This window comes from Oryctolagus cuniculus, chromosome 2 (genome assembly GCF_051225735.1).
Source record: "Oryctolagus cuniculus isolate XC-2025 breed Fujian yellow rabbit chromosome 2, ASM5122573v1, whole genome shotgun sequence".
In the NCBI taxonomy this organism is placed as follows: domain Eukaryota; kingdom Metazoa; phylum Chordata; class Mammalia; order Lagomorpha; family Leporidae; genus Oryctolagus; species Oryctolagus cuniculus.
Window position 1 is genome coordinate 70,204,444 of NC_142868.1, and position 24,607 is coordinate 70,229,050.

The following is a 24,607-nucleotide window of genomic DNA, read 5'->3' on the forward strand; positions in this document are numbered from 1 at the left end:
AGGCCAGAGTGCTGTTTAGGACATCTGCCATTCTATGGGTCTGCTGTGTATCTCACTTCCCTCTAGTACCATTGGTTGAACTGTGTAATTAACACACAATTATTCTTAGGTGTTTAAATTTAATTTCATTCTTCATAGGTTGTATTTGGGTAATTGTTTTTCATTTTGAAAGAATAATGAGGCTGGCGCTGCAGCTCACTAGGCTAATCCTCCGCCTTGCGGTGCCGGCACACCGGGTTCTAGTCCCGGTCGGGGTGCCGGATCTGTCCCGGTTGCCCCTCTTCCAGGCCGGCTCTCTGCTGTGGCCAGGGAGTACAGTGGAGGATGGCCCAAGTACTTGGGCCCTGAAGCCCATGGGAGACCAGGATAAGTACCTGGCTCCTGCCATCAGATCAGTATGGTGCGCCAGCCGCAGTGCGCTGGCTGTGGTGGCCATTGGAGGGTGAACCAATGGCAAAGGAAGACCTTTCTCTCTGTCTCTCTCTCTCACTGTCCACTCTGCCTGTCAAAAAAAAAAAAGACTAATGAATTCTTTATAAAAGTATTTGCTTCCATTTTTTTTACATTCTATTTATAAACATATAGTAAAATAAATATTAGAAATCAGAAGAAATATTAGTATTAAATAATATAATTGACCTCATATATCCAGTGTACCAGGGTACTTCAAACAATTCATGGAAAATGCATACTATGAAGAAACTATGCCTGGATTTCAAAATATTTTGCATCAAAATAAACTCATCACTTAATTCTATTTTTTCCATGAACTGTTTGAAGTACCCTCACATTGAATTAAAACATAGGGAACTTTCTGTTTCACTGGCTCAAAATAGTGTAACATTGACAATTTCATATGATCCTGCCTAATAATTATCATTCTTCAGAGATTTCAGCACTTACTTTAAAAATCTGGGTTATCATGACTTAGGTGTTTTATTTTGAATGGTAAACTAATTCCTTATCTTTCTATAATTTTAAAAAAGCTTATAAACCTTATATGTTATCTAGGACATTTTTATACTCTTCATATTAAAATATCTAGTAATTTTTCACCTGCTATCTTTTTTTGGATACATTTCAGAAATTAAAAATTTCCTTTATATTCTTTGGAAACCTAAGGAGCTTTAGCTTCTTCACATCCTTTGTAAAGACATCAGGGGTTAGCCCTGCATGGACTAAAGTATGGTGTTGAAATCAGCCATGCAGCTGACAGCTAAGTCAGAATGCTGGCTTTGCCATTCACCAACTTCTCTACAACTTCGTGTTCTAATCTGCAGAAGGATACTAACAGTAGTGCTTCCTTTAAAGAATGATTGTGAAGCTTAAATACACCAACATATGAGTATATTAAGTGCCTAAACCAGGGCTGGACATGTGGTACACATTCCAAGAAATGTTAGTAACTATTGTTACAAAATGTATTTGATATATATAAAATAGACCTATAGTGAAAGGAAGCAGCAACAACAGAATATTATTCAGACTTCAAAGAATGAAACCTGGCCATGTGTGCCAAAGTGGGTGGACTGGAGGACATAACGTTAATTCAAATAAGGCAGAGAGAGAAACACAAATAACACATGTTCTTCATATCTGGAATGGTGATTACTATAGGCTGGGAGGGTCAGGAGGGGATAGAATTTGGATTTTGGACAATGGGAGCCAAATTGGAGGTAGAGTGAAGGAATGAGTCTCTAGTATTTCACAGTAGAGTAGGAAGACCATAGTTCACAGTAACTATTATATATTTAATGAGGAGAGAGAAGAAAGGACTCCAATCACAAAGTGATGTCAGAGTGAGGGAAATATTGATTGCCCTGATTTGATCAGTTCACACTGGATACATGCATTGAAATGTGTCACCCTTACCCATAAGTATGGACAATTATTAATAAAAAATTCAAAAAAGCAAATTGGACTTGATATGAATCTTACAGGTAAACTGTTACAGTCAGGCTGGACTGATTGAAATAAATAGGTTTACAGGGGCCAGCGCTGTGGTTCACTTGGTTAATCCTCCGCCTGCAGCGCTGGCATCCCATATGGGCGCCAGGTTTTAGTCCCGGTTGTTCCTCTTCCAGGCCAGCTCTCTGCTGTGGCCCGGGAGTGCAGTGGAGGATGGCCTGAGTGCTTGGGCGTGTGGACCCTCATGGGACATCAGGAAGAAGCGCCTGGCTCCTGGCTTCATATCAGCGCAGCGCTGGCCGTAGCGGCCATTTGGGGAGTGAACCAACGGAAGGAAGACCTTTCTCTCTGTCTCTCTCTCTTATTGTCTATAACTCTACAAGTCAAATAAAAAAAAGAAATAAACAGGTTTACCTGTGGTATCTCAATATTTCTGGCTCTTGGTTTTCTTTTCTCAAATGAGCAGTCACTTTTCAGGGTAGTTGTGAGGGTAAGAAGCAAGGTGTGTGGGTCTCACTTCATTTGCCTGCTGAGTGAAGCACTCCATCCGGTGACTAATCTTGGAAGTTCTCTGTTGTGGGTGCCAGATATTGTTCACTGCAAGAAGAGAAATCCAGTAAATGCTAAGTCTTGAAAAAAAAGACGTGCTATTAAAATCCGTCTCCAGGAAGGTTTTTAGTGATAAAAGGGGAGAAATGGTGACACCCAGTGACCATCTGACAATATTGCATGCAAACATTTCCATCCCGAAGTGAATTATGTCATCGTATCTGGCTTTTCCTAGCCATTTTTTTTTTTACATAAAAAAGAAAGTGTCTAGTATTATTTAATATCAGATTCTCCTTATATTTTTAAAAAGTTTTTAAAATGTATTTGAAAGGCAGAGTTACATATATATATATATAGAGAGAGAGAGAGAGAGAGAGAGAGATCATAACTTCCAGCCAGAAACACAATCTTCCTCTGGTTCACTCCCCAGATGACCACAATGGCCAGGCCTCCCTGTGGGTGTAGAGCCCAAGGATTTGGGCCATCTTCCACTGCTTACACAGGCGCTTCAGCAGGGAGCTGGATAGGAAGCAGAGAGCCAAGACTTGAACCAGCACCCATATGGGATGCCAGCATTGCACGCGGCAGCTTTATTCATCTCTCCACACAGCTGGCCCCAGGTTTCCCTTATTTTAATTTTCTGTAATCATTTAAAAATAATAACCTTGGGGCTGGCATTGTGATATAATGGGTTCAGCTGCCATTTGCAAAGCCAGCATTACACATGGGTCCTTGTTTGAGTGCCTGGTACTTCACTTCCAATCCAGCTCCCTGCTAATGGCCTTGGTAAACAGCAGATGGCCAAAATCTTCGGACCTCTGACACCTACTTGGGAGACCCAGACTGGCTTCTGCCTGGCCCAGTGCTGGCCATTGTGGCCATCTGGGGAGTGAACCAGCAAATGGAAGATTTCTGTCTCTCCCTCTCTGCAACTCTTACTTTCAAAATAAATAACATTGTTTTAAAATCCTTATAACATTCAGTACTTAAGTAAATTATTTTTGTTTTATTTTCAATTATATACTAATTCCATATTTTTATATAATTTTATGTAAACTGTTTACCTAATACTTTCTAAAATTTTTATAATCCTACTATAAACTAATAAAACATGATATTATTTCATTTATCTTCTCTGAATGTAGCTATTGACTTGTAAGATAAATGTGTAAAGGTGGTTAATGGAAGCATTTTAAAAATACTTTTCATTTGAAAAGAGTTTTAGATTTACCTCTTGTGTTATTAACATCTTATATAATTATTAGTATTTTATATTACTATGGTACCTTTGTCATAATTGATGAACCAACATTGATACATTTCTATTAACTGGCTGTTTCTTTCTAACCTGGCCAGAGTGTCAGGGTTCTGCAAGAGGGTGTGTGTGTGTGTATGTGAGAGAGAGAGGGAGAGAGATCTGACATTTATTTAAGAGACAGGGACACAGGGTCTGAAAGAGAAAGAGAGGGCTCCCATTGGCTGGCTCAGTCCCCCAAAGCCCCTAATTGCCTGGATTGTTCCGGGGTAGAAGCTGGGAGCCAGATACACAATCCAGGTCTCTCACATCGGTGCCAGGAACTCAGACTAGAAACATCCTGGCTGCCTCCCAGGGTCTACACTGGTGGGAAAGTGGACTCGGGAGCCAGAGCTGGGAGTGGAACCCAGGTACTCTGACGCGGGACCCAGGTTTGTAGACCTGTGTCCCAGCCACCAGGCCAAAAGCCTTGCTTCTTTTAAGGAACTGGCTTACAGGATTGTGGAGGCTCGGTAACTCCAACATCTGCAGAGAGGGCGGGCAGGCTGGAGACCTCAGGGGGCCGCGCACGGCTGAGGACGCACCAAAGAGACACAGGAAACTACCTGACAGAGGCCGCAAGACCTAGTGCGGGCGGAACTCCTTGCTGCGAAGGGGAGGGTGAGCGGCAGTCCCTGGAGGCCTTGGACTGCGGGAACGCGGCACACGCCCACGGCGCTCCAGGCCCCCGCATCCACGCACGCCTTCACGGCCAGTTTCCACGGCTAGGGGCCCTCGTTCCCGTGGCAGGGCAGGCTCCTCTGCGTACGCGGCCGCGAGACCGCCTCAGTCTCCCTTGCTTTGATGGCAGACCCAGTTCGGACGCGCGCTGCTCCTGGGGTTCGCAGCCTGTCTCTCCATAGGGGCCTGCGCTCTGCGTTTATCAGTGGCGAGGCTCTCCTCAACACCTCATCTCCAGACCCCCGTCCGCCACACCTCACCGAGGCAGCGCACCTGCATGCCTGGCCGCAGCTCCCGGAAGGGGCGAGTGAGACCATCGTTCCTGTGCAGCTGGTTTGTAGGAGACCCGTGCCCTCCACGTATAGATTCATGTATTTATTTCTAACACCACGGCATGATTAGATGTTTTGTGCCTGAGGTTTGGGACGTTTGGGCCTCTGTCAGGTTGTTTCCTGTGTCTCTTCGGTGCGTCCTCAGCCGTGCGCGGCTGCTGATTTTCTTGCAATAAGCTCCAGGTGTATCTGGTATTCTCCCGGTCCCAGCCCCAAGTCAGCGGAGAGGGTGGGAAGGTCAGGCCCGGGGCCCGGGTCCAGCGGTCGCTGCGCTCCGCAGTGTGGCCTCGGGTGGGCAGAAGAGGCCGTGGCGCGCTTTTCCGGAGGTCGAGGCCCCAGGCCGGCCCCGGAGGACGGAGGGGCAGGATTGGGAGCAAGGGGGCGACTCCGCCGCGGAGGAGGAGGAGGAAAGGGCGTGTGCGCAGAGCTAGGGAGGCGTTGCCCCGCTGGGGCTGCGCCGGAATCCGGCCTTAGCTCGGCCGAAGGATCTGGAGAGGAGCCCCGCGAGCAGACCCGGCGGAGAGCGCCCCGGGCCGCGCCGCGCCGCGCCAGGCTCGCGGCTCCTGGGCGCGGCTGCGCTGCGTGTGCGGAGCTAGCGCGGCTGAACGCGCAGGGCTGGGCCGGCGGGGAGCCCAGGCCCCGGGCGCGCGGGGGCGCCCGGCCGCCCGCCGCCTGCGTGGGGCCTGCGCGGGCTGCCACCTTCTGGCGGCACCTGGAGTTCCGAGCTCGGGGCCGGACCCCGGCCTGGGGCTGATTGTGATTGGGTAAGTCTCCATCTGGGAAGGGAAGTGGAAGGATTTCCCCTGTGGTGTGCTGTTCGTGTGCGGTGTGCGTGATTTTTCCCTGCCCGCAGAGCCGGGTCCATTCATGAAATCCCAGCGTGCTGACATCATCATCATCCCCTCCCCGGGGAAGCCGAGCGGCAGTTGTCGCGCGTCCGAGGTGACTTCTCCGTCCACCCCAGGAGCCCTGCGTGCTGCTAGGACTGGTCAGGCTGAAATCTGGGCATTCTGAGTGTCTCATGTTGCAAGGAGCAGCTTCGTGATGGCCACCGCCGAGTGACCTGGCCTCTCTGAGCCTCACGTCCAGAAAATCACCCTGCGTTTTAACCCGTTCAGAATACAGCGCTCATCTCGGTGCTTCCAGATCAGACTGCAGCGTCTTGAAAGCTCTGAATTTCTGGGTGCAAGGTGGCAAGGAAAAAGTTAAAAAAAAAATTCAGTGCAAAAGTAAAAATAGATCCCTGAATCATTAAGTGGGCTGGAATGGAGTGATTCTTGGAGACTGGGGCACAGCCTTATCGGAGTGCACCAGCAAGTATTGTACTTGTGAACCGCGGCTCTGTTTCCAAAGAAGTAACTCTAAGTATGCCGCGCGGGACATTTTATCGCCCCTAAAATTTAAGCAGTATAGACAGGAACCAGCGCAAAATTGTTACACATCTCTGTTATGTAATATATGCTTGATGGGCATTCGATTTCATTCAAGTTTTCAAATATGGGAGATCACATGTAGGTTTGCATGCTTGCTTATTTATATATTTATTTATTTATTTATGACAGGCAGAGTGGACAGTGAGAGAGAGACAGAGAGAAAGGTCTTCCTTTTCCGTTGGTTCACCCTCCAATGGCTGCTGCGGCTGGCGCACGAAGCTGATCCGAAGCCAGGAGCCAGGTGCCTCTCCTGGTCTCCCATGTGGGTGCAGGGCCCAAGGACTTGAGCCATCCTCCACTGCACTATCGGGCCATAGCAGAGAGCTGGCCTGGAAGAGGGGCAACCGGGACAGAATCCGGCGCCCCGACAGGGACTAGAACCCAGTGTGCCGGCGCCACAGGCGGGGGATTAGCCTATTGAGCCGCGGTGCCGGCCAGGTTTGCATGCTTTTTAAAAAAATATTATTTATTTATTTGAAAGAGAAAGGGAGGAGGGCGAGACAGATCTTCCATCTGCTTGGTTCATTCTCCAAATGGCTGCAACAGCCAGGGTTGGGCCAGGCAGAAGCCAGGAGCCCGGAGCTTCTTCCGGGTCTCCCACTTGGGTGCAAGGACCCAAGCACTTGGGCCATCTTCCACTGCTTTCACAGGCCATAGCAGCTGGATTGGAAAAGGAGCAAACGGGACTAGAACTAGCACCCATATGGTATGTCAATAGTGTTGACCAAAACATGGCATCTCTTGTGTGGAAAGTATTTTAAATGCTACATATAAAATGAATATGGTGTAAAGATCACAATAAAAAGTTTGAGTGCCAAAAGAGATCTATGTAATATAAAATGCTATTTGGGGGCTGGGACTGTGGCATAGCAGGTTAACACCCTGGCCTGAAGTGCTGGCATCCCATATGGGTGCCAGTTCGAGACCCGGCTGCTCCACTTCTGATCCAGCTCTCTGCTATGGCCTGGGAAAGTAGTAGAAGATGGTGCAAGGCCTTGGGCACCTGTACCTGCATGGGAGACCTGGAAGAAGTTCCTGGCTCCTGGCTTCGGATTGGCGCAGCTCTGGCTGTTGCAGCCAATTGGGGAGTTAACCAGCGGATGGAAGAACACTCTCTATCACTCTCTCTCTCTCTCTTTCTGCCTCTCCTCTCTCTGTGTAACTCTGACTTTCGAATTAATAAATAAATCTTTGAAAAAAATAAAAATAAAATGCTATTTTGACCACAAAGAAACCATAAGAATACAGCATTTTTGTAGCATAGAATATGGTATTTATAGCAGTGAGTTGATAAACTGGTTTATTTAGCACTGGTTATATAAATGCTTGACATGTTTTATCTATTTTAAGTCTCTTACCCACACTTCTACCCCCTATAAAAAACCCTGCTAATACAGTAATATATGGTTTATATATACTTATTTACATATTATATGTAGTAATGTATGTTTCATTTCTATGGAATACATAATTCCCATAAAAGAGAAGAAGGTGCTTGCTGTTACATGTTAGGAAGATATTTTGAGTAGAGGGAAGCAAATGTTTTAAGAGGTTCATCGAAAGGACATTTTAATGATTAACATGAACTGTGCTGTGCCGGTTAGGTTTAATTTTATTCAAAAATTAAGCATTTTTTCTGTTTTAGTTACCCATTAAATTCTCATGCTTTCAAACTCTCCAAAGCTCAAAACAAAAGGGATTGAAGGTAGATGTTTGTCGGACTTCTTAGTGATCAACAGAATTTGATGTTTTTCACAATGAGTATGGGATCAGTGGTGAATGACTGGAGGCTGATTGGGTTGTGCAGGTGTAAAGGGCCCTGGTCAGGGGAAGAGTGGAACATGAACCCCAGCCCGTGTTCCACTTGCCTGGCTTTGTGCTTTGACGTGAGCTGCGTCTGACCTACTGTCAGCAGTGTGGGACAGCTTGACCAGTTCTGGCTACGTCACACGAGCTGCTGTTGTTTCCAGTTCCCAGTAAGGTACGTGTGGGTGAATGGCAGCCCTCTTCGAGTCCTAGACCTGCTTCTTGAAGATGGTGTATGTGTGTGTGTGTGTGTGTATGGCAGGAAAAGAGGAACTACTTCATACAGAAGGATATTTAAAAAGTCTTCATGAGTAATTCTATACGGTGACATTTAGGAAACTTCATGTTCTGTTTTTCAGAAGAGGACTGTCAGAAGGCGCTACAAAGCACAGTTTTCCTGTGAAAGGCAAAGATCCTTTACCTTCGCATTTTACAAGGAATGTGCAGAAAGCCATTGATAAATATACCTGGTAAGAATGGATGCTTGTGATTGCCCCTGACAAATGTGAGAACCAAAGTCAGTGATTGGCCATGCATTTCTTAAAGTAAGATGCAGTTTTATTTTTAAGCTGGTGAAACATGAGACCCTGCAGAAAAATATTTTAGAATTAACGTGCTGTGAAAAGAGCAAGCGTATAAGCATTTAATGAAAGAATGAATTGGGCAACAAGAGGTAAGGTCGCTGACTGGTGCAAGCTCTTCCCAGTGAACTCTGTTTCTGTTGCTTGTGTCCCTCCCTGCAGCACGTCCCCCTTGTCACTGTCATCCAGCGGAAGGCGCACGCCCACAGAGGCCCACAACCCCTGGTCTGGCTCTGCCACACACAGCTCAGCCACCGACTTGTCCACGGAGAGGAGCTCAGTGTGTTCTTGGAGAGATGATGTATGTCTCAGAATATTTTACATAATCCTAGGATTGTAATTTATAGAGTCGCTTTCTTATGTTCAAAAATCCTTCTACCAAGTATAAAAGTGTTATCTATTATATACAAACACATAAAAAAGCATTTACATGCTACATGTAACAATATTAAAATGCCAAAAGATGGAGGAAAAAAATCACTCATACCATCATAACCCAAAAATGAGCCCCCCCAACCACACCCAGTATTATACATGACTTCTTTTTTTATTATTTTTATTTTTTATTTTTTTGACAGGCAGAGTGGACAGAGAGACAGAGAGAAAGGTCTTCCTTTGCTGTTGATTCACCCTCCAATGGCCGCCACGGCCAGCTTACTGTGGCCGGCGATGGCAGGAGCCAGGTACTTATCCTGGTCTCACATGGGGTGCAGGGCCCAAGTACTTGGGCCATCCTCCACTGCACTCCCTGGCCACAGCAGAGAGATGGCCTGGAAGAGGGGCAACTGGGACAGAATCCGGCGCCCCGACCGGGACTAGAACCTGGTGTGCCGGCGCCACAAGGCAGAGGATTAGCCTAGTGAGCCGCAGCACCAGCCTGTATATGACTTCTTATATGGCAGCAATGGAATTCAGGACAGACTCTGACAATTAGGAGTGCAACAGAAAAATTGTGGAAAAGTGAAACACTGAAGCATCACCATGATAAAGAATTCTCTGCCCTCCCCCCAACAAAATTCTAAGTTAGTCATTCATTTTCACCCTACTTGTGTCCTTGTGGGAGTAGGATTCTTAGCTGGGTGAGCTTTTAGTCTTCACCTAGGGCTTTTGGTAAGAAATCTGCTGACTTTGCATCTTCTGTCTTCCTGTCTTCTCCAGTTCCCTTGAGAATCCTGGGAGAGCCCTTTAGACTGGAGCCCCCGCTACAGTGCCTGGGGTGTTGCGCTTTCCCTCCTTGCTCATGGCCTGTTTTCCTTTGCTTTCTTTAAAAACAGTTCTCTGTTCCTCACAGCACATCTGGCTCTGCTCCCTTGAATAGTTACACAACAGGAGTGGTAGCAAGAAGGGCTTGGGGGGGGGGGGGGTGGAGTATTGGAAGCGAGTCAGCCTGGAGTTGCCCAGAGAACTTTTTCAAACAACACATGACTCCCTTACTGTGATCAGTCGCCTCCTACTCCCCACTTCTGTGCCCCTTCCCTGTTGTATCCCCCTCACCTCCTCTCTCAACACAGCTGTGTCCTTGGGAAGAAGGCTGAGAGCTGTTCCCTCATGCCTTCCACATTCTGGGATTCTTTTAGTACAGATTTCCATGGAATGACTAGGGAGATTCTTAGAACTTCTATTTATAGAATTTAGAATATGCCAGATCTTCCAAGTTCTTTTCATTTTAATTTAAAAATTTCACTCTTTAATGAGAAACTCTTGCAAAAGCAACAAAATGCAAAAGAGAGGAATTGAAGTGAGCTCTTCCCTATACACTAGCTGCCCAGTTCCCTCCTAGGAGTCAGATTGTTTTCCCTCATTTACACTGTAAATGAAATAATTCAACTCCCCTATAATCTGGGAGTCTAGTTTATTATCAGTTTCAGAGAAGAACTAACATAGAAAATAGTGAATAGCATTCTACGAAAACCAAACATGAATCGGCCATTTCCGGTCAGGTATGGTTGACTTTGTTGCTTTGAGTGGAGGTTTAGATTTCAAATTCACATACTCCTAGAAGAAAACATGACCGAGGCTCAACCTGCGTGGGGTTGGTTCTTCCTGTTACTGTAATGTTTATGTTCTCATTATTGGCCGTGGGAGCTGTGGGATTGTTACCTTCCAACAGAGACCATTCTGGAAAGAGTTTCCTCAGCTACAATTCACTGCAGCCACAGTAAAGAAAATCTTTTAGGGCCAAACAGAAAAATTTAATACACAATAACCACACCTCTTGGGATGAGACAATCAAGGGCTTTAATTTTTTTCTGTTTCTTTTCTAAAAGGCTAGTAGCTCTTTCAACCAAAGTGGCTTTCTTTTTCATGGTGCTATCATAAAAAAAAGTAGCTTTTACAGTTTTGCAGGTATGCTTAAGTACCTCAGGTTCGATTAAGTAAGGTGCACACAGGTCTGTGAATGTATCTGCATGTATGTGTGTGGGTGTAGACATATAGGTGTATGTATGTCTGTGTATCTATATTCTTGTTTGTGTCAGTGTGCATACCTATACCTGTCCCTAAATGCAAAATCTCAAAACTCATTGCTCATTTGTTATAAATTATCCCTATTTAATAGTTTAAAAATCTGGAGTTCAGAATAAGATGTAATTTATCAGAAAATTAAAAAATTGGAGCACTGGTATGCTTGACTGCAAATCCTATATTCTTTTACCATGGTATACTTCCTCCTCTATAAGAGGTTATTTCGAAATTCTAAATATCAATGAGTGTGAAGCCAATAGCATATTTCTGCAACTTTCAGTGTTGTAACTAATGTGCATTTCTGTTTTAGGAATTTGACAAAGCAAATGCACAGAAAGTGCAACAGTTATTTTGGGAGGTCGAGGAGATGCTGTTTGAAGGGAAAGTGACCCTTCAGACCCAGAACCTGCTGGCTGAATGCAGCGAGTGGGCACAAAGGTCCCTCCATCTGAGGTAGGGATATCATTCATGGAAATTCTCTGGGATGGTGTGTGAACTACCCACCTCTGATCTGATCTTAATACAGTCAACAGAGTTTGACTGAAAGTACTTGCCCAGTCAAACCAAAACACAGTCCTTTATGCAAAATCACATCCTTTGTTACATTGTCTAAGGAAATAGTGAGACATCCCAATACTCAAGTGGCTTTAATTTCTGAGATGCAAAGCTAGCTCATCCTCAGAAAGACATGACATGACATATGTAGCAAATTTTGGAATAGCAGGAATGACCTCTGACCTCTACCTTCACTTGAATGTGGGCAGTGAGTGAATCTTAGAACGTGTAAAGGCTGTAATGGGTGGGCAAAGTGCATGCTGAACACCTGGGTGGGTGATCTGTCTCATCCCCATCCTCAGTCATCTCTCATCTTTCTATAGAAGGTGGAGAGAATAGATGGAGGATGAGTGAACGTTTACTTCCTTTGGTCACTCAACCACCATCCCTAGGGGAAAGTCTATCTCAGTGTCTCAAGTTCCTCTGTGTCATATTTGGGCAGAATAAACTAGAACACCCATGCAAATGTTGATGGATTTCCTGGTCACCTAACATAGGCAACTACTTTGACTAAGTTCTTGCCCATGCAGTCCTTCTTCAGCCCCTTGTCTTCAAGGGTGTAAGACATCTGCTGAGTACTGAGGGTGCCTTTTTTCCTGGCAATAGGGCCCTTACCAAAATGTCAGGAGCGCGCACTTGTTCCTCTTATGTGATCTTACATAGTGAAGATAAAAAGGGAGGAGGGAAGGTGGCAAATGAAATGAAGACAGGGAACATAAGCCAAGTATCCACTATGTGCATATTTATTAACATATATAGAGGGTGTCTGTGTGGACACTACCTTACGTGCCCCTGAGTCTAACACACATTATCTCTAAGCCATTATCAGTCCTGCAAGGAAACTGTAATTCTGTTTTGCAAGTGAAAAACGAACAGGTGAAATCATTGGTTTGGAAACCTGAGGAGACCTTTGCCTCCAGACCTCTAGTCAGTGGTTAACAAGGGCTATCTGGCTCTCTAGAAGCCTGGGCTTGTGTTGGGACACTGTGAGGCAACTCCTGTACCCGTGCACAACTTACATCACACATATGCCTTCAAAAGCATTATGATGTTCTGCTTTTAAAGTTGCAAAGCATCTCTCCCTTGGCTGAACAAATATCTACAGTTTTTTTGTGTCTGTTAATTTTTTTCTCTAATTAAAAAAGCTTGGTAGCTTCCTAATTGTTTTTCCTTGCAGAGTATTAGGAAGACAGCTCATCTTGCCAACTGATGAAGGGTTCCAACATTTCCAGGGCAGCGTGCCCTGCTGGCCAGTCCACAAACCCTTGCCTGATGTCTGTGAGCACAACAGCAACATCAAAGAGTATGTTCATATTTGTTTATTTAAAAAAAAGTTGTAAATTGTCTTCTAGTTATGCTTTTTGTGCATAAGTTTATCTCATCCATGTGCCATGACTCCACCAACTATGGAGTTTGGATTTTAATGAAAGACAAGTATATAGAGAATATTTTTGCATAAGATGCCTCTGATTCTAAATTGGTGTGTATATCCATGTCTCTGTGTGTTTAAGTAAGTATGTGGAATACACACACGTGTGCATGCAGGAGTGAGTTTTACCTTTTGTTCCAGAGGCACTGTGACAGGTGGACTAGATGTAGAATCAGACACTGTCGTGTTGTGATGTTTTTTCAACCTCAATACAGTAGCAGAAAAAGCAAATAAGGCTTTATCCTGTTTCCTTTTGCTAACAGGTTTTAGAAAATCATTTCATGCCATTCACAAGTAGTCGGAAGGTTGGAAGTGTGTCGTGACATTGTTCCCTTGAAGCAGAAGGGATTCACTCAGAATATTGTAGGCTTTAAGAAGCCTTAAAATTTTTGATGATGTCTGTATCAAAATAGTTTTAAGGATATAAGTTTTTCTGAGCACTCTATGAGTACTTAATGCTTTTATGTTCTGGATTCTGTGCTCTCTAGGTAGTATGAAGACCCCCACGATTATGCAGGCATTGCCTTGAGGATGTTTGACAAACTTCCATGTAGACTCCATTGTTTTCCTATAGGTTGTACATCTCGGGCTCTCAAATCATCCCTGTAGCACTCCCAGCCTCTGCCCCGCTGGGCCCTGATAGCACAGAGATTGATGACCGAAGGGCATGCTCATCCCAGGAAGAAGAGGTTTATGATGTGGATGGGAAGATTGAAGAGTATTTCGCTTTTGACAGAAAAGAAGAGTAAATGGATTTTCTTTTACATCAACTGTGTAACATAATACTAATTTAGTTGACATGCATTTTTATTATATGCTCATTTAGTGTTTTGTGTGTCTTTTCCTTAAAATATTCCTGTTCTTTGGAGAGTAATATACTGCCCAAAGCTTTTAGATTCCAGCAGGAAGTGTGAGTACTAGAGTGCTGCTTTCTACTTTTCCTGACAGTGTGGCACAGATGGAAAAGAAGAGTTCTCTTCAGTGTGCCATGAAACCGACAAGGATGGCAGTGACCCTGCCAGGGGTCTCCTGGGTCCCTATATCTGGTTGCCCAAAAAGTCAAATGGAAAATTCCAGACTCTGCATTAACTGTGTATTGTATCCTTAAATGGAAGCTGCAGATATTGTGTAGTAAGAATTTGCCTTGTTTTTGAAAATTGTGCTATAGTAAGTCTGGAAATGTTAATTCACAAGGATTGAAATCCTCCCAAGATCTTTTCTGACTATAATGGTATGGGATCACAAATCAATAGCAGGAGGAAACCTGGGAAATTCACATATGTGATGAAATTAAACACACTCCTGAACAATCAATGAGTCAAAGAGGAAATCAAAAAATATCTTGAGACAAATGAAAATGGAATCACAACATGTCAAAACTTATGGGACACAGCCACAGCAGATCTAAGAAGGAAATTTATAACAGTAAATGCCAACATTAAAAAAAGAATAATCTCAAAGAACTTAAATTGACAGTTGAAGGAACAAGAAAAAGCACAAATTAAGCCCAAAGCTAGTAGAAGGGAGGCAATAGTAGAGATCACAGCAAAAATACATGTCATATTCATTATGTATATAAATGTCCATAGATGATTGGATAGATATCTGGATACATGTTAAGTTTAACCATTGATACTTTCAGTAATTGGAATGGGTTTTTGTCCTTAGTGATGATGAATGTCTTGAACAAAACCCAGCTCACCATGGTCGGAAGCAACATAAACACGGACTACCTCCCATTTCTCCTCATGACTGTATCAAAGACGCTGTGGTGGCAGAAGTGTTTGATCACGTATGGACCAATATGATAGAAATATTGGAAGATATGATCAGGAAAAACTGGGAGACTACACTCACAGGTACTTAGTGTAGAATTTGGCCTGATGAATAAAAAATGTTACCCCTGTTCCTCAGCTTTGTACTCCCTCCCTCTGCTGTGCCCTAGGTGATCCATGAACATGACCAGAGTGAAGAGTAGGCTTCCATGCTTTTGATTGCAAGAGATCTTTAATCACATCAAACAGGATAGTATTATTTTTTCAGTTGTAAAAATAATTCATATACATTCGGAGGAAAAATACAGAAATAACACAAGAAAGAGTTAGAAGTCATGTATTTTTATTGTGGTAAAAAATATTACCTAACCAATCTCTAATAATGGGATATTTTTGGTTGCTCATGACCTTATTTGTAAAGTGAAATATAAATATAAATAATTTAGTGATCACTTCATTTACCTTCATTTCAACATATAGGATGTTCTCTAAGTTATTTAAAATTCAACAGAAAAAAATCATAACAATATATGTGGTAGACACTGAAAACTAGTGTGTAACCAGTTTGTACAGCAAGGCAATCATCATGTTAATTTAAATGTTTTATAGCCAGAAAGATTAGTTGGGCTTTTATCAACATTGAGAACCTGTATTGATCCACTGTATAATGTCTGTTTCTCTACACATCACTGACGTGACGGTCATGCCAGCTGTCTGTGGCAGTATTCTTTTACCACTGGCCATAGTATGAGTTTATGGTAACTCGGGAATAAATATTCTCTTTCAAGAGTGAATTTTAAGGATTTCGTGTAAGATAATGTTATTTCTTACCATATTGCTTTTTCTGTGAACACAGAAGGAAAAAAACCAAAAGAAAAGTTGAAAGTAGCTGGAAATCGATCTCCACATGCGCTCACTGCCCGTGGTGGCACCGATGTGTCGAGTGTTCCCCTATCCAGAAGTTCTGACACTCGCAGCCTAACCCTGCCTTCCCAGCTTCCCCCGCCCCAGGTAGGTGCTGTTATACAAGTCTGTCTTTTTTCTTTCCAGCTTTGCGTCTTTGCCTCAGCTTGTTAAGAGTGCTAGTCTATTCAATTCTGTGTTCATAATATTGGGTTTGTTTGTCAGTAAGACCAAAATGGAATGTGATTATTTCATGACATTAAAAAATACAATTATTACAGCACAAGAAAATTTAAAATTTAATCTTTTAATTCTATTTTCCATGAATCTTTTGAAGTATACATATACACGCATGTATGTACACATCAGAAAAGGCAATATAGTTGGTATAAAGAATTTGAGATTTATATAAAGATTAAAAGTTTGTAGCCTGACAACCATCTATTAGCTCTGTGATCTCAAATTAGTCCCTTTCTCTCAAAACCTCAATTTCATTATCCATGGATTTATCACATAGGAAGCAGTGAGAAGGAAAGAGTTAAGACTGTACAGTGTGTGGAATAGGGTAGGCACTCAGTAAGTGCCTAAAGTAAGTAAGTAGTAAAAGTAAGCTTTTATTATAACAAGATGCTAATTATATATAATATTTGTAATTAGATGTGCTTTAGCTCATAAGTGCTGTGGAATTCAGAAGAAAAATATCAGACCTTTCATACAAAAAAGATTAAGACATCAACTAAAATCTTACCTAAATCATAGGTAAGATTTGTTAAGTGGAAAGAAAAGGGTGAGATTAAAAAATGCACTTAATGTAAGAGCAAATACAGTGTTTATTCATAAGCTTGAAAGGGCAGGTCTGAATAGGTTCTGTGGTTCAGAGAACAGTGCATTAAGTAGACTCTAATTGGCTTGTTATACTATCTAGTGTAAGGTCTTTACAATAAACCATCTGTGTCTTTTCTGTTCCAAAGAAACTTGGGTGATTGCTACCCGCTTATTTTGTGGTGTTTTATACAGCTCTGTTGAATCCAATATAATATTCCCATTCTGCTAAATATGAGGTATGAATCTCAGAAACCTGAGATTTATATTTATAAAATATATTCTCTTCATTGAATTTTTCTCACAGCCAATTTGAGGGTGCCATTTGTTTCCTGCTGCTTCCAACAGGCACGGGTAATTAGAATGGTAGTGGGTTTTTAAAATTTTTCTCAGATTAAATATTTAAAGTATTAAGAATTACTCAGATTAAATATTAAAATATTAACAATTAAAATATTTTCTCAGATTCATCGCTTCTCCAACAATTTGTACAGTGATTTGAATGGTGTGATGACAATTCAAGCAAAACCACTTCAGCAAAGACCTGCTTATTTGGCAGACAGAATCCAGTACGTAGATGACTCACCCAGCCTCTTCCCCTGGCTGGAAATAATGGTGCACTAGAGATCATTAAGACCCATGGAAAATTGGCCTGGCTGATCCTCTGCCTACGGTGCCAGCACCCCGGGTTCTAGTCCCAGGTGGGGCACCGGATTCTGTCCTGGTTGCTCCTCTTCCAGTCCAGCTCTCTGCTGTAGGCTGGGAAGGCAGTGGAGGATGGCCCAAGTGCTTGGGCCCTGCACCCGCATGGGAGACCAGGAGGAAGCACCTGGCTCCTGGCTTCGGATCGGCGCAGTGCGCTGGCCGTAGTGGCCTTTTGGGGGGTAAACCAACGGAAAGGGAAGACCTTTTTCTCTAATATCTCTCTCTCTCTCTAACTCTGCTTGTCAAAAAAAAAAAAAAGACTCTATGGAAAATTAAGAATACAATTATAAGATTGTAACAGCCAGCGTGCAAAAGCAGTTGATTTTAATCTCAACTGGAAAGCAATGACTATTGTGTAAGAGTTTGAGAGAGATGAGAACAAGGAAAGGGAGCTGTGAACCTTTAATCTTGTTGGATTTCCTGTTTGATTACAAAGAGAAATGGAGATCTTTTTTTCTTACAGAAATGGACATTGAATGATAGTCTATGTCCAATCAACAAGTGGCTTAGGGGTATATTCTGTTTACTGGGCACTGTCTAGATAGTACCTAGCAAAGCACAGCTAGAAGGGTTCCCTGTTCCACACAGCATCAACATCTGAGTAACTGCATGAACTCCTCTCCCCAGGAATGAACAAGAGGACAAAGCATCAGGTGTGGGGACCAGTGCTGTTTCCTCTTCACGGCATCGGCCGGGACGCATGGCAGATACTCGTGGATTACAGACTTCTGCAAAGAAACCACCAGTGCATAGGAGGCTGCCTTCTCTTACTGCAGATTCACAGAGAATAAAAACCCCCAATGTGTCCAGTGATGGAGTCCTCAGGGGAACAAAGCTGTAAGTCTTGTTGGTCTTGTGGTGTACTGTGGGTCACATGGGACAGGGACATTTGTAGTTTGGGTTGATGCATTATTCTATATGAAGCATCCTCTGTCGGACTTTATGTGGATGCTTTCTAATGAGTTCCTTTGAGTATCTAACATTAATTCCATTCCAGTAGTGTACTTAACCATATGCAAGAATAAGAGTCAGACAGTGTACCTGTATACAGTACAGGCAACCAGTGAAAGGAAACTCTGAGAGTGGAATTATCTTGGGTTGATTTCAGTAGACTCATTTGTAAAACTAATAATAATTTTACATTACAAAATTAAGGCTTGTTTATAGAGAGATTTACATAAAATACTATATATAAAATACTATGAAGCTAAAAGTACAACCAATGTACATATTAACTTTTATTTACCTATTTAAATTTTTTTATTTATTCATTTGAAAGGCAGAGTTTCAGAGAGAAAGAGAAAGAGATGGAGAAAGAGGGGCGGGGGTCTTCCATCTGCTGGTTCATTCCTGGCCAGGGCTGCGTCAGGCAGAAGCCAGGAACCTGGAACTCCATCCAGGTCTCCCATGTGGGTGACAGGGGTCCATTCACTTGGACCATCTTCCACTGCTCTCCCAGGTGTATTAGCAAGGAACTGGATTGGAAGTGGAGCAGCCGGGACTCAAATCAGCACTCATATAGGATGTTGGTGTTGCATGCACTGGTTTAACCAGCTATGCTACAACACTGGCTTCTTATTTATTGTTAAGGTTTTTTTTCCTGTCATTCTATGTAGGGATTTCAGAAGATTTGACCTTAAGGATTAACCTGAAATCAGTGCCTATTAGAAAAGTATTTGTCTCCTTTATTGTATAATTTAGAAGGAGCTTTCCAGGGAGTTTCCTCAAATGTTAGGCAATACTTAGGTTAATAATAATAGGTAGTTTATTGATTGCTTTCTTCATTACCAACACCTGGTAAATGAATTACATTTGTTATCTTATTTTGTTCCCTACCCTGAACTTTCGAGTTGGTGCTCATCCCAAATCTAAGATGAGGAAGCAGAGGGTGAAAGGAGTAGAACAGCAGCAAGGGGCAGAGCTGGGGGCACCCACAGGGCTCTCTGGCTTTGGAGTGCACCCTAACTCTCTGCCGCTGGAAGGGAGGGAGCTATTGGAGGGCCTGAGTGTAGGACCCTTGAAGGAGCTGTAGGAGTGAGCAGCTGCGAACACTCAACCAGTGATCTGGACTTTGTCAAGATGCGTCCTGGCACCACTTTTAGCTTCTTGAAAGGGCAGTTTTTTTCCCCTGTTATTTGAGACTGATGTGAGCTGTTGAAGTTGTTCCCGTCAATTCTTTGAAGATAGCCCTCGTTCTTCTGTTTTCATGGCCACCTCACATCCTCCTCCACCCCACGCTGGTGTCACAAGTACATGGCTGATTGATTCTTCCTTCCAGCCTGCCTGGGCTCCCTGATCAAACTTCCATCAAAACGCATTTCTATTTCCTATTGAAATAAATTGAGAAACCTCAAGTGTTACAGTCCCTCCATGTTTTGTCCCACAACCTTAGTAGACCAGTGTTTTCAGCTTTTTTGTTCATAATTGCCTCGCTAAAAAGCTCTTTCTCAGTTGCTCCCAGACCCATTGAATTTAAATACTGTAGATGCAATGCATATCTATATGTAGAGCTATCCTTTATATACACAAGTGCATTCTTTTTTGTCCCCACAGGGCCAAAGATACTTTTTTTTTTAATTTTCAAGGTAATATAAGTTCACTTAGAGCATTAGGATAATACCAAAAATATAAGTAGAAATCAAAGCTCTCCTGTTTGCCTCTCACATAGAAATACAGAAATGATGCTTGTTAATAAATTTCTTATTATTTTTGCTTAGGGTTGTATTTTTTTCCTTTGTTTCCATTGTATTTTCCCCAACACTAGCATTGTCTTGCCATCATATAATGTAATAATTTTTCCATACACTTTTTTTCACTTAACATTATATCATTCATAATTTCCATACTGTCAAATGTTTTTGAAAGCATGGTTTTAGTGACACCAAAATAATCACATTGGTATATGATTCTCATTAAGTATTGCCCTATTATTGAAAAATTTTCATTTTTTCTATATTTTCATATATTGTGAACATCATTTTATATCAGTTTAAGTAAGAATATTTTCAATTCTTTCTTAGTGATACAGTTAGAGAGGGAAAGCTACTAGTCAAAAGTTATGGATACCTTTATGGTTCTTGAAGTATTTTGCCAAAATGCTTCCGAGATTGGCTGTACCTATTTATAGCCCTACTGGCGATAAAAGAAGACTGTCTCCCCTCAGCCTCTAAACATTGTGTACTACCTGTACTATTTTAAAACATTACAGTTTTACAGGTAAAGTATTATCATATGATAACTGTCAACTTTTTTAATAATAAATATATAAAATAATAAATAAATCCAAATCTGGTTTTTTTTGTTTTTTTTTTTTTTGACAGGCAGAGTTAGACAGTGAGAGAGAGAGACAGAGAGAAAGGTCTTCCTTTTTCCGTTGGTTCACCCCCCAAGTGGCTGCTACTGCTGGCGTACTGCAGCCAGCACATTGCACCGATCCGAAGCCAGGAGCCAGGTGCTTCCTCCTGGTCTCCCATGTGGGTGCAGAGCCCAGGGACCTGGGCCATCCTCCACTGTACTCCTGGGCCACAGCAGAGAGCTGGACTGGAAGAGGAGCAACCAGGACAGAATACGGTGCCCCCGACTGGGACAGAACCTGGTGTGCCAGCGCTGCAGGCAGAGGATTAGCCTAGTGAGCTGCAGTCCTGGCCCAAATCTGTTTTTAGAATATCTACTATTATGTAAAAACCAGATTTTTTTGATATTAATGTCTAGTAGGGATAGTCTCCTACCAATATTCTTCTTTCATTAAATTTTTTTAACTTTTGTTTAATGAATATAGATTTCCAAAGTACAGCTTATGGATTACATTGGCATCCCCCCACCCAATGACTTCCCTCCCACCCACAACCCTCCCCTTTCCCGCTCTCTCTCCCCTTCCATTCTTATCAAGATTCATTTTCAATTATCTTTATATACAGAAGATCAGTTTAGTATACATTAAGTAAAGATTTCAACAGTTTGCACCCACATAGAAACACAAAGTGAAAAATACTGTTTGAGTACTCATTATAGCATTCAATCACAATGTACAGCATATTAAGGGCAGAGATCCTACATGAGGAGTAAGTGCACAGTGACTCCTGTTGTTGATTTTACAAATTGACACTCCTAATTATGGCATCAGTAATCTCCCTATGCTCCAGTCATGAGTTTCCAAGGCTATGGAAGCCTTTTGAGTTCACCAACTCTTATCTTATTTAGACAAGGTCATAGTCAAGTGGAAGTTCTCTCCTCCCTTCAGAGAAAGGTACCTCTTTCTTTGATGACCTGTTTTTTCCACTGGGATCTCACTCACGGAGATCTTTCATTTAGGTTTTTTTTTTTTTTTTTTTTTTTTTTTTTTTTTTTTTTTTTTGCCAGAGTGTCTTGGCTTTCCATGCCTGAAATACTCTCATGGGCTTTTCAGCCAGATTGGAATGCCTTAAGGGCTGATTCTGAGGCCAGAGTGCTGTTTAGGAATCTGCCATTCTATGAGTCTGCTGAGTATCTCGCTTCCCATGTTGGATCACTCTCCCCTTTTTTTATTCTATCAGTTAGTATCAGCAGGCACTAGACTTGTTTATGTGCTCCCTTTGACTCTTAGTCCTTTCATTATGATCAATTGTGAATTAAATTTTGTTTTGACAAATACACTTCACAGGTTTTTTTTTTTTTTTACATACATATATATTTTAAAAGCAAAGTTACACAGTGAGTCAGAGAGAGGGAGAGAGAGAGATAGAGATCTTCCATTCACTGGTTTACTCCCCAAATGGCCTCTATGGCCAGAGCTGGCCTGGTTCAAAGTCAGGAGCCAGGAGCTTCTTCTGGGTCTGCCAAATGGGTGCAGGTGTCTAAGCACTTGGGCCATCTTCTGCTGCTCTCCTAGGGGCATTAGTAGGGAGCTGGATTGGAAGTGGAACAGCTGGACTTGAACTGGCACCTATATGGGATGCCTGCAGTGCAGGTGGTGGCTTTATCCACTATGCCACAGCACCAGCCCAGTTCACAAAACTAAGTTCACAATATTTAGTTTTCTTATCAAAGAACATTTTTTGCTTCCATGTTCAAATGTCTGTTTTTGTGACCTTAAATACATTTTGTAGTCTTCTTCATCTGGGTCCTGCATGTTTATAATTAATTTTATCCTTGGTGCACTGCACTACTCCCTAGGTTGTTCCTCTGCTTACATTCAGGACTGTATACTGTAGCACTGTGTTAAATGCTGTCTTGCATTGTTCTGTAATTACTTCAAGTGTTTTCATCCTGTTTTCAATAATTGTCAGCTCCCTAAGGGAAGGAGATACATCTGCAATTCCTTCTGTATTCTGCACAGTTCCTAGCTCAGCCAGAGATTCCGGAAATCCAAACTGACAGTCCTTTGAAACCGGGACAGGAGCTGGAGCCCTGCCTCCCCTGTGTCATCCTGAAACTCAGCTTGCTGTACTTGAGCTTCTCTTTGGAAGGCAGATTGTGAGGAAGAGCTCAGGCCAGAAGCTTCAGGGTAGGCTCACCTTTGTCTCTGCACCTCGGTGTTCAGCTATGTGTTGTTGTGTTTACAGGCAGACGGGCATAGACCATGTGTCTGCTCCTCCAGTTCAGACCTCCCGGAACAGGTTACCTCCGATAGGCTCAGAAACCAGGGAGCAGAGCACAGCGGTTCCTGGATCCCGCCCTGTTTCTGTAAGACAGATCTCATTATATTTCAGTGCACCGTTTCAATGGGCTGCTGGGAAAGAAATAAGTAAAAATAAAGCTGGCATGACCTAGTGAAATCAATAACGTGGCACAATGATCTGATGAGCTGTGTTCCCAAATGCCTGTGTAATCTGTCTCTGGAAAATAAGTGGTTTGTGAGAATTTACAGAGGGCGAAAGGGTTAATCCATTCTTGCGTGAAGTAGAAGCAGGGCTTGAGCTAGATCAGCAAGTCCAGTCGTCAAGGAAATATCTGAGGGTCAGGATGGTGTAGCAATGAGAAGGACATGAAGGTTAGATTAAGAGATAGGTAGACAGATCCGTGTCTGGATCATGCCACACAAATTATAGGATTTGGTTCAAGTTACCTTAATCTCCCTGAATATGAGTGATTTCTGCTCTAAAAGGAGAATAACAACTCCTAAGTCAATGAATTGTTACAAAGATTAAATGAATTCCTACATGTTAAACAACGCCTGGCATTGATGAGGAGCCCAGTGGGGTATGGCCCTGGTCGTTCTGATGAGATCTGGTGTTTACAGTTAACTTGTGCTGTTTCTTGCAGTGCAGAGGCAGTGTCTTCTTCACTCGAGCTCATCTCAGCCATGCGGTTGCAAAAGGTCTGGGGAAGGTTCCCGGCTGGGAGCACGTGTAGCCAGGTTCCCCAGATTGCCAGCGACCCCTTGCTGCATCCTGATATACATATCATGTGTCTATTTTATGCAGCACTGAGGGAACCCTATTGTAGGAACATAAAGGCCTAGAGAGAGAAAAACCACTGAGGCAAGGTTTTCTTTTGCCTTCCTCCCGTGTCCTTGAGCACAGCTATAGAATTCATTCCCAGGAGGCAAGAGTTGCACAGCTTTAATGTTTAACCTTAGAATGAAATAATGAAAAAAAGAAAAGACCACGTGAAAAAGTCTGATGCTTCCTGCACAAATGCAAAATTACACTTCTATTGTAACTTAATAGTAAGAATTTTATGTGGTCAAAGCTTTTTGATTCCTACTTCTCTGCTATGGTACTACTGCTTGTTTATCAAGTAATAATGCAATTATATAATTAAAATATATTTAGAGTGATTCCTAGACCTTACACTTAGCAATATCTAGATAAAAGTTTTCAGAGCAGTAAGTGAATGAGCAGATGAGTGAGTAATGGAAGCACGTATGGACTTTCTTTCATCGTGTTAAGGATTTCATTTCTTTTAAGCAAGAACATGTTATCCTTCATTTAGTACAGGGGACGGCACATACACAGCCGCGTGTTAAGTGCGATGCCTGACAGCATGGAGAGATCGCCCCTTCGAGAAAGAACGGTGACCCTGGAACAGCTTTCGAGGCCCAGCACCACTCATACGTTCCGGGTAGGTTCTCTGCTCACCATAACCGTGATTTTAAAAAAAACGTTTGATCAAATAAAACTAATCCTTCATCTGCTTTTCCTCCTAGCCATTGGATACGCCTCGAAAAGGTTCATTGACACCGATGGAATTTGCCCGACACACATGGACAGGTCAAAGTATTTTGACAGGTCAGCTTTTCCTACCTTTGAAGAAAATTATGTAATTTGTGAGAGTTCAGCTTTCAGGAAGTGAAATTGAAGATTATCTACACTGTTATCTACATGTTTGACTATGTAGTGGGGAGAAGCAAGTGTTTGTGGTTTCTGGTCTGACCTCAGAAAACTCTGTCCA

The 24,607-nt window shown here is 42.7% G+C and overlaps 1 protein-coding gene and 1 long non-coding RNA gene across 7 annotated transcripts in view; one reads left to right on the plus strand and one right to left on the minus strand.

Moving 5' to 3' along the window:
* Positions 1 to 24,607, plus strand: part of FAM149A (family with sequence similarity 149 member A) — a 52,824-nt gene that overhangs the window by 24,001 nt on the left and 4,216 nt on the right. For 2 of the 5 annotated variants that reach the window (XM_008250764.5, XM_017338676.4), the window contains exons 3-14: positions 8,363 to 8,473; positions 8,747 to 8,885; positions 11,358 to 11,500; positions 12,780 to 12,905; positions 13,606 to 13,776; positions 14,700 to 14,890; positions 15,663 to 15,817; positions 16,997 to 17,100; positions 17,864 to 18,073; positions 22,777 to 22,897; positions 24,149 to 24,277; positions 24,363 to 24,444. In XM_008250764.5, coding sequence (XP_008248986.2) covers positions 8,363 to 8,473; positions 8,747 to 8,885; positions 11,358 to 11,500; positions 12,780 to 12,905; positions 13,606 to 13,776; positions 14,700 to 14,890; positions 15,663 to 15,817; positions 16,997 to 17,100; positions 17,864 to 18,073; positions 22,777 to 22,897; positions 24,149 to 24,277; positions 24,363 to 24,444 — 1,682 coding nt within the window. Of the gene's footprint in view, positions 1 to 4,746; positions 4,766 to 5,209; positions 5,529 to 7,878; positions 8,179 to 8,362; positions 8,474 to 8,746; positions 8,886 to 11,357; positions 11,501 to 12,779; positions 12,906 to 13,605; positions 13,777 to 14,699; positions 14,891 to 15,662; positions 15,818 to 16,996; positions 17,101 to 17,863; positions 18,074 to 22,776; positions 22,898 to 24,148; positions 24,278 to 24,362; positions 24,445 to 24,607 lie in introns of those variants that run through there. The other 3 variants (XM_089325829.1, XM_008250769.5, XM_089325828.1) reach the window with 3 other exon arrangements.
* LOC127487574 (uncharacterized) lies at positions 136 to 5,119 on the minus strand. Of its 2 annotated transcripts, none has more exons than XR_016229077.1 (3): positions 4,706 to 5,119; positions 2,323 to 2,505; positions 136 to 502 (listed from the first exon to the last, which is right to left on the minus strand). It is a non-coding gene; the product is annotated as an uncharacterized LOC127487574 (long non-coding RNA). The 2 variants fall into 2 exon arrangements; XR_007914521.3 differs by lacking the exon at positions 4,706 to 5,119 and adding an exon at positions 4,318 to 4,639.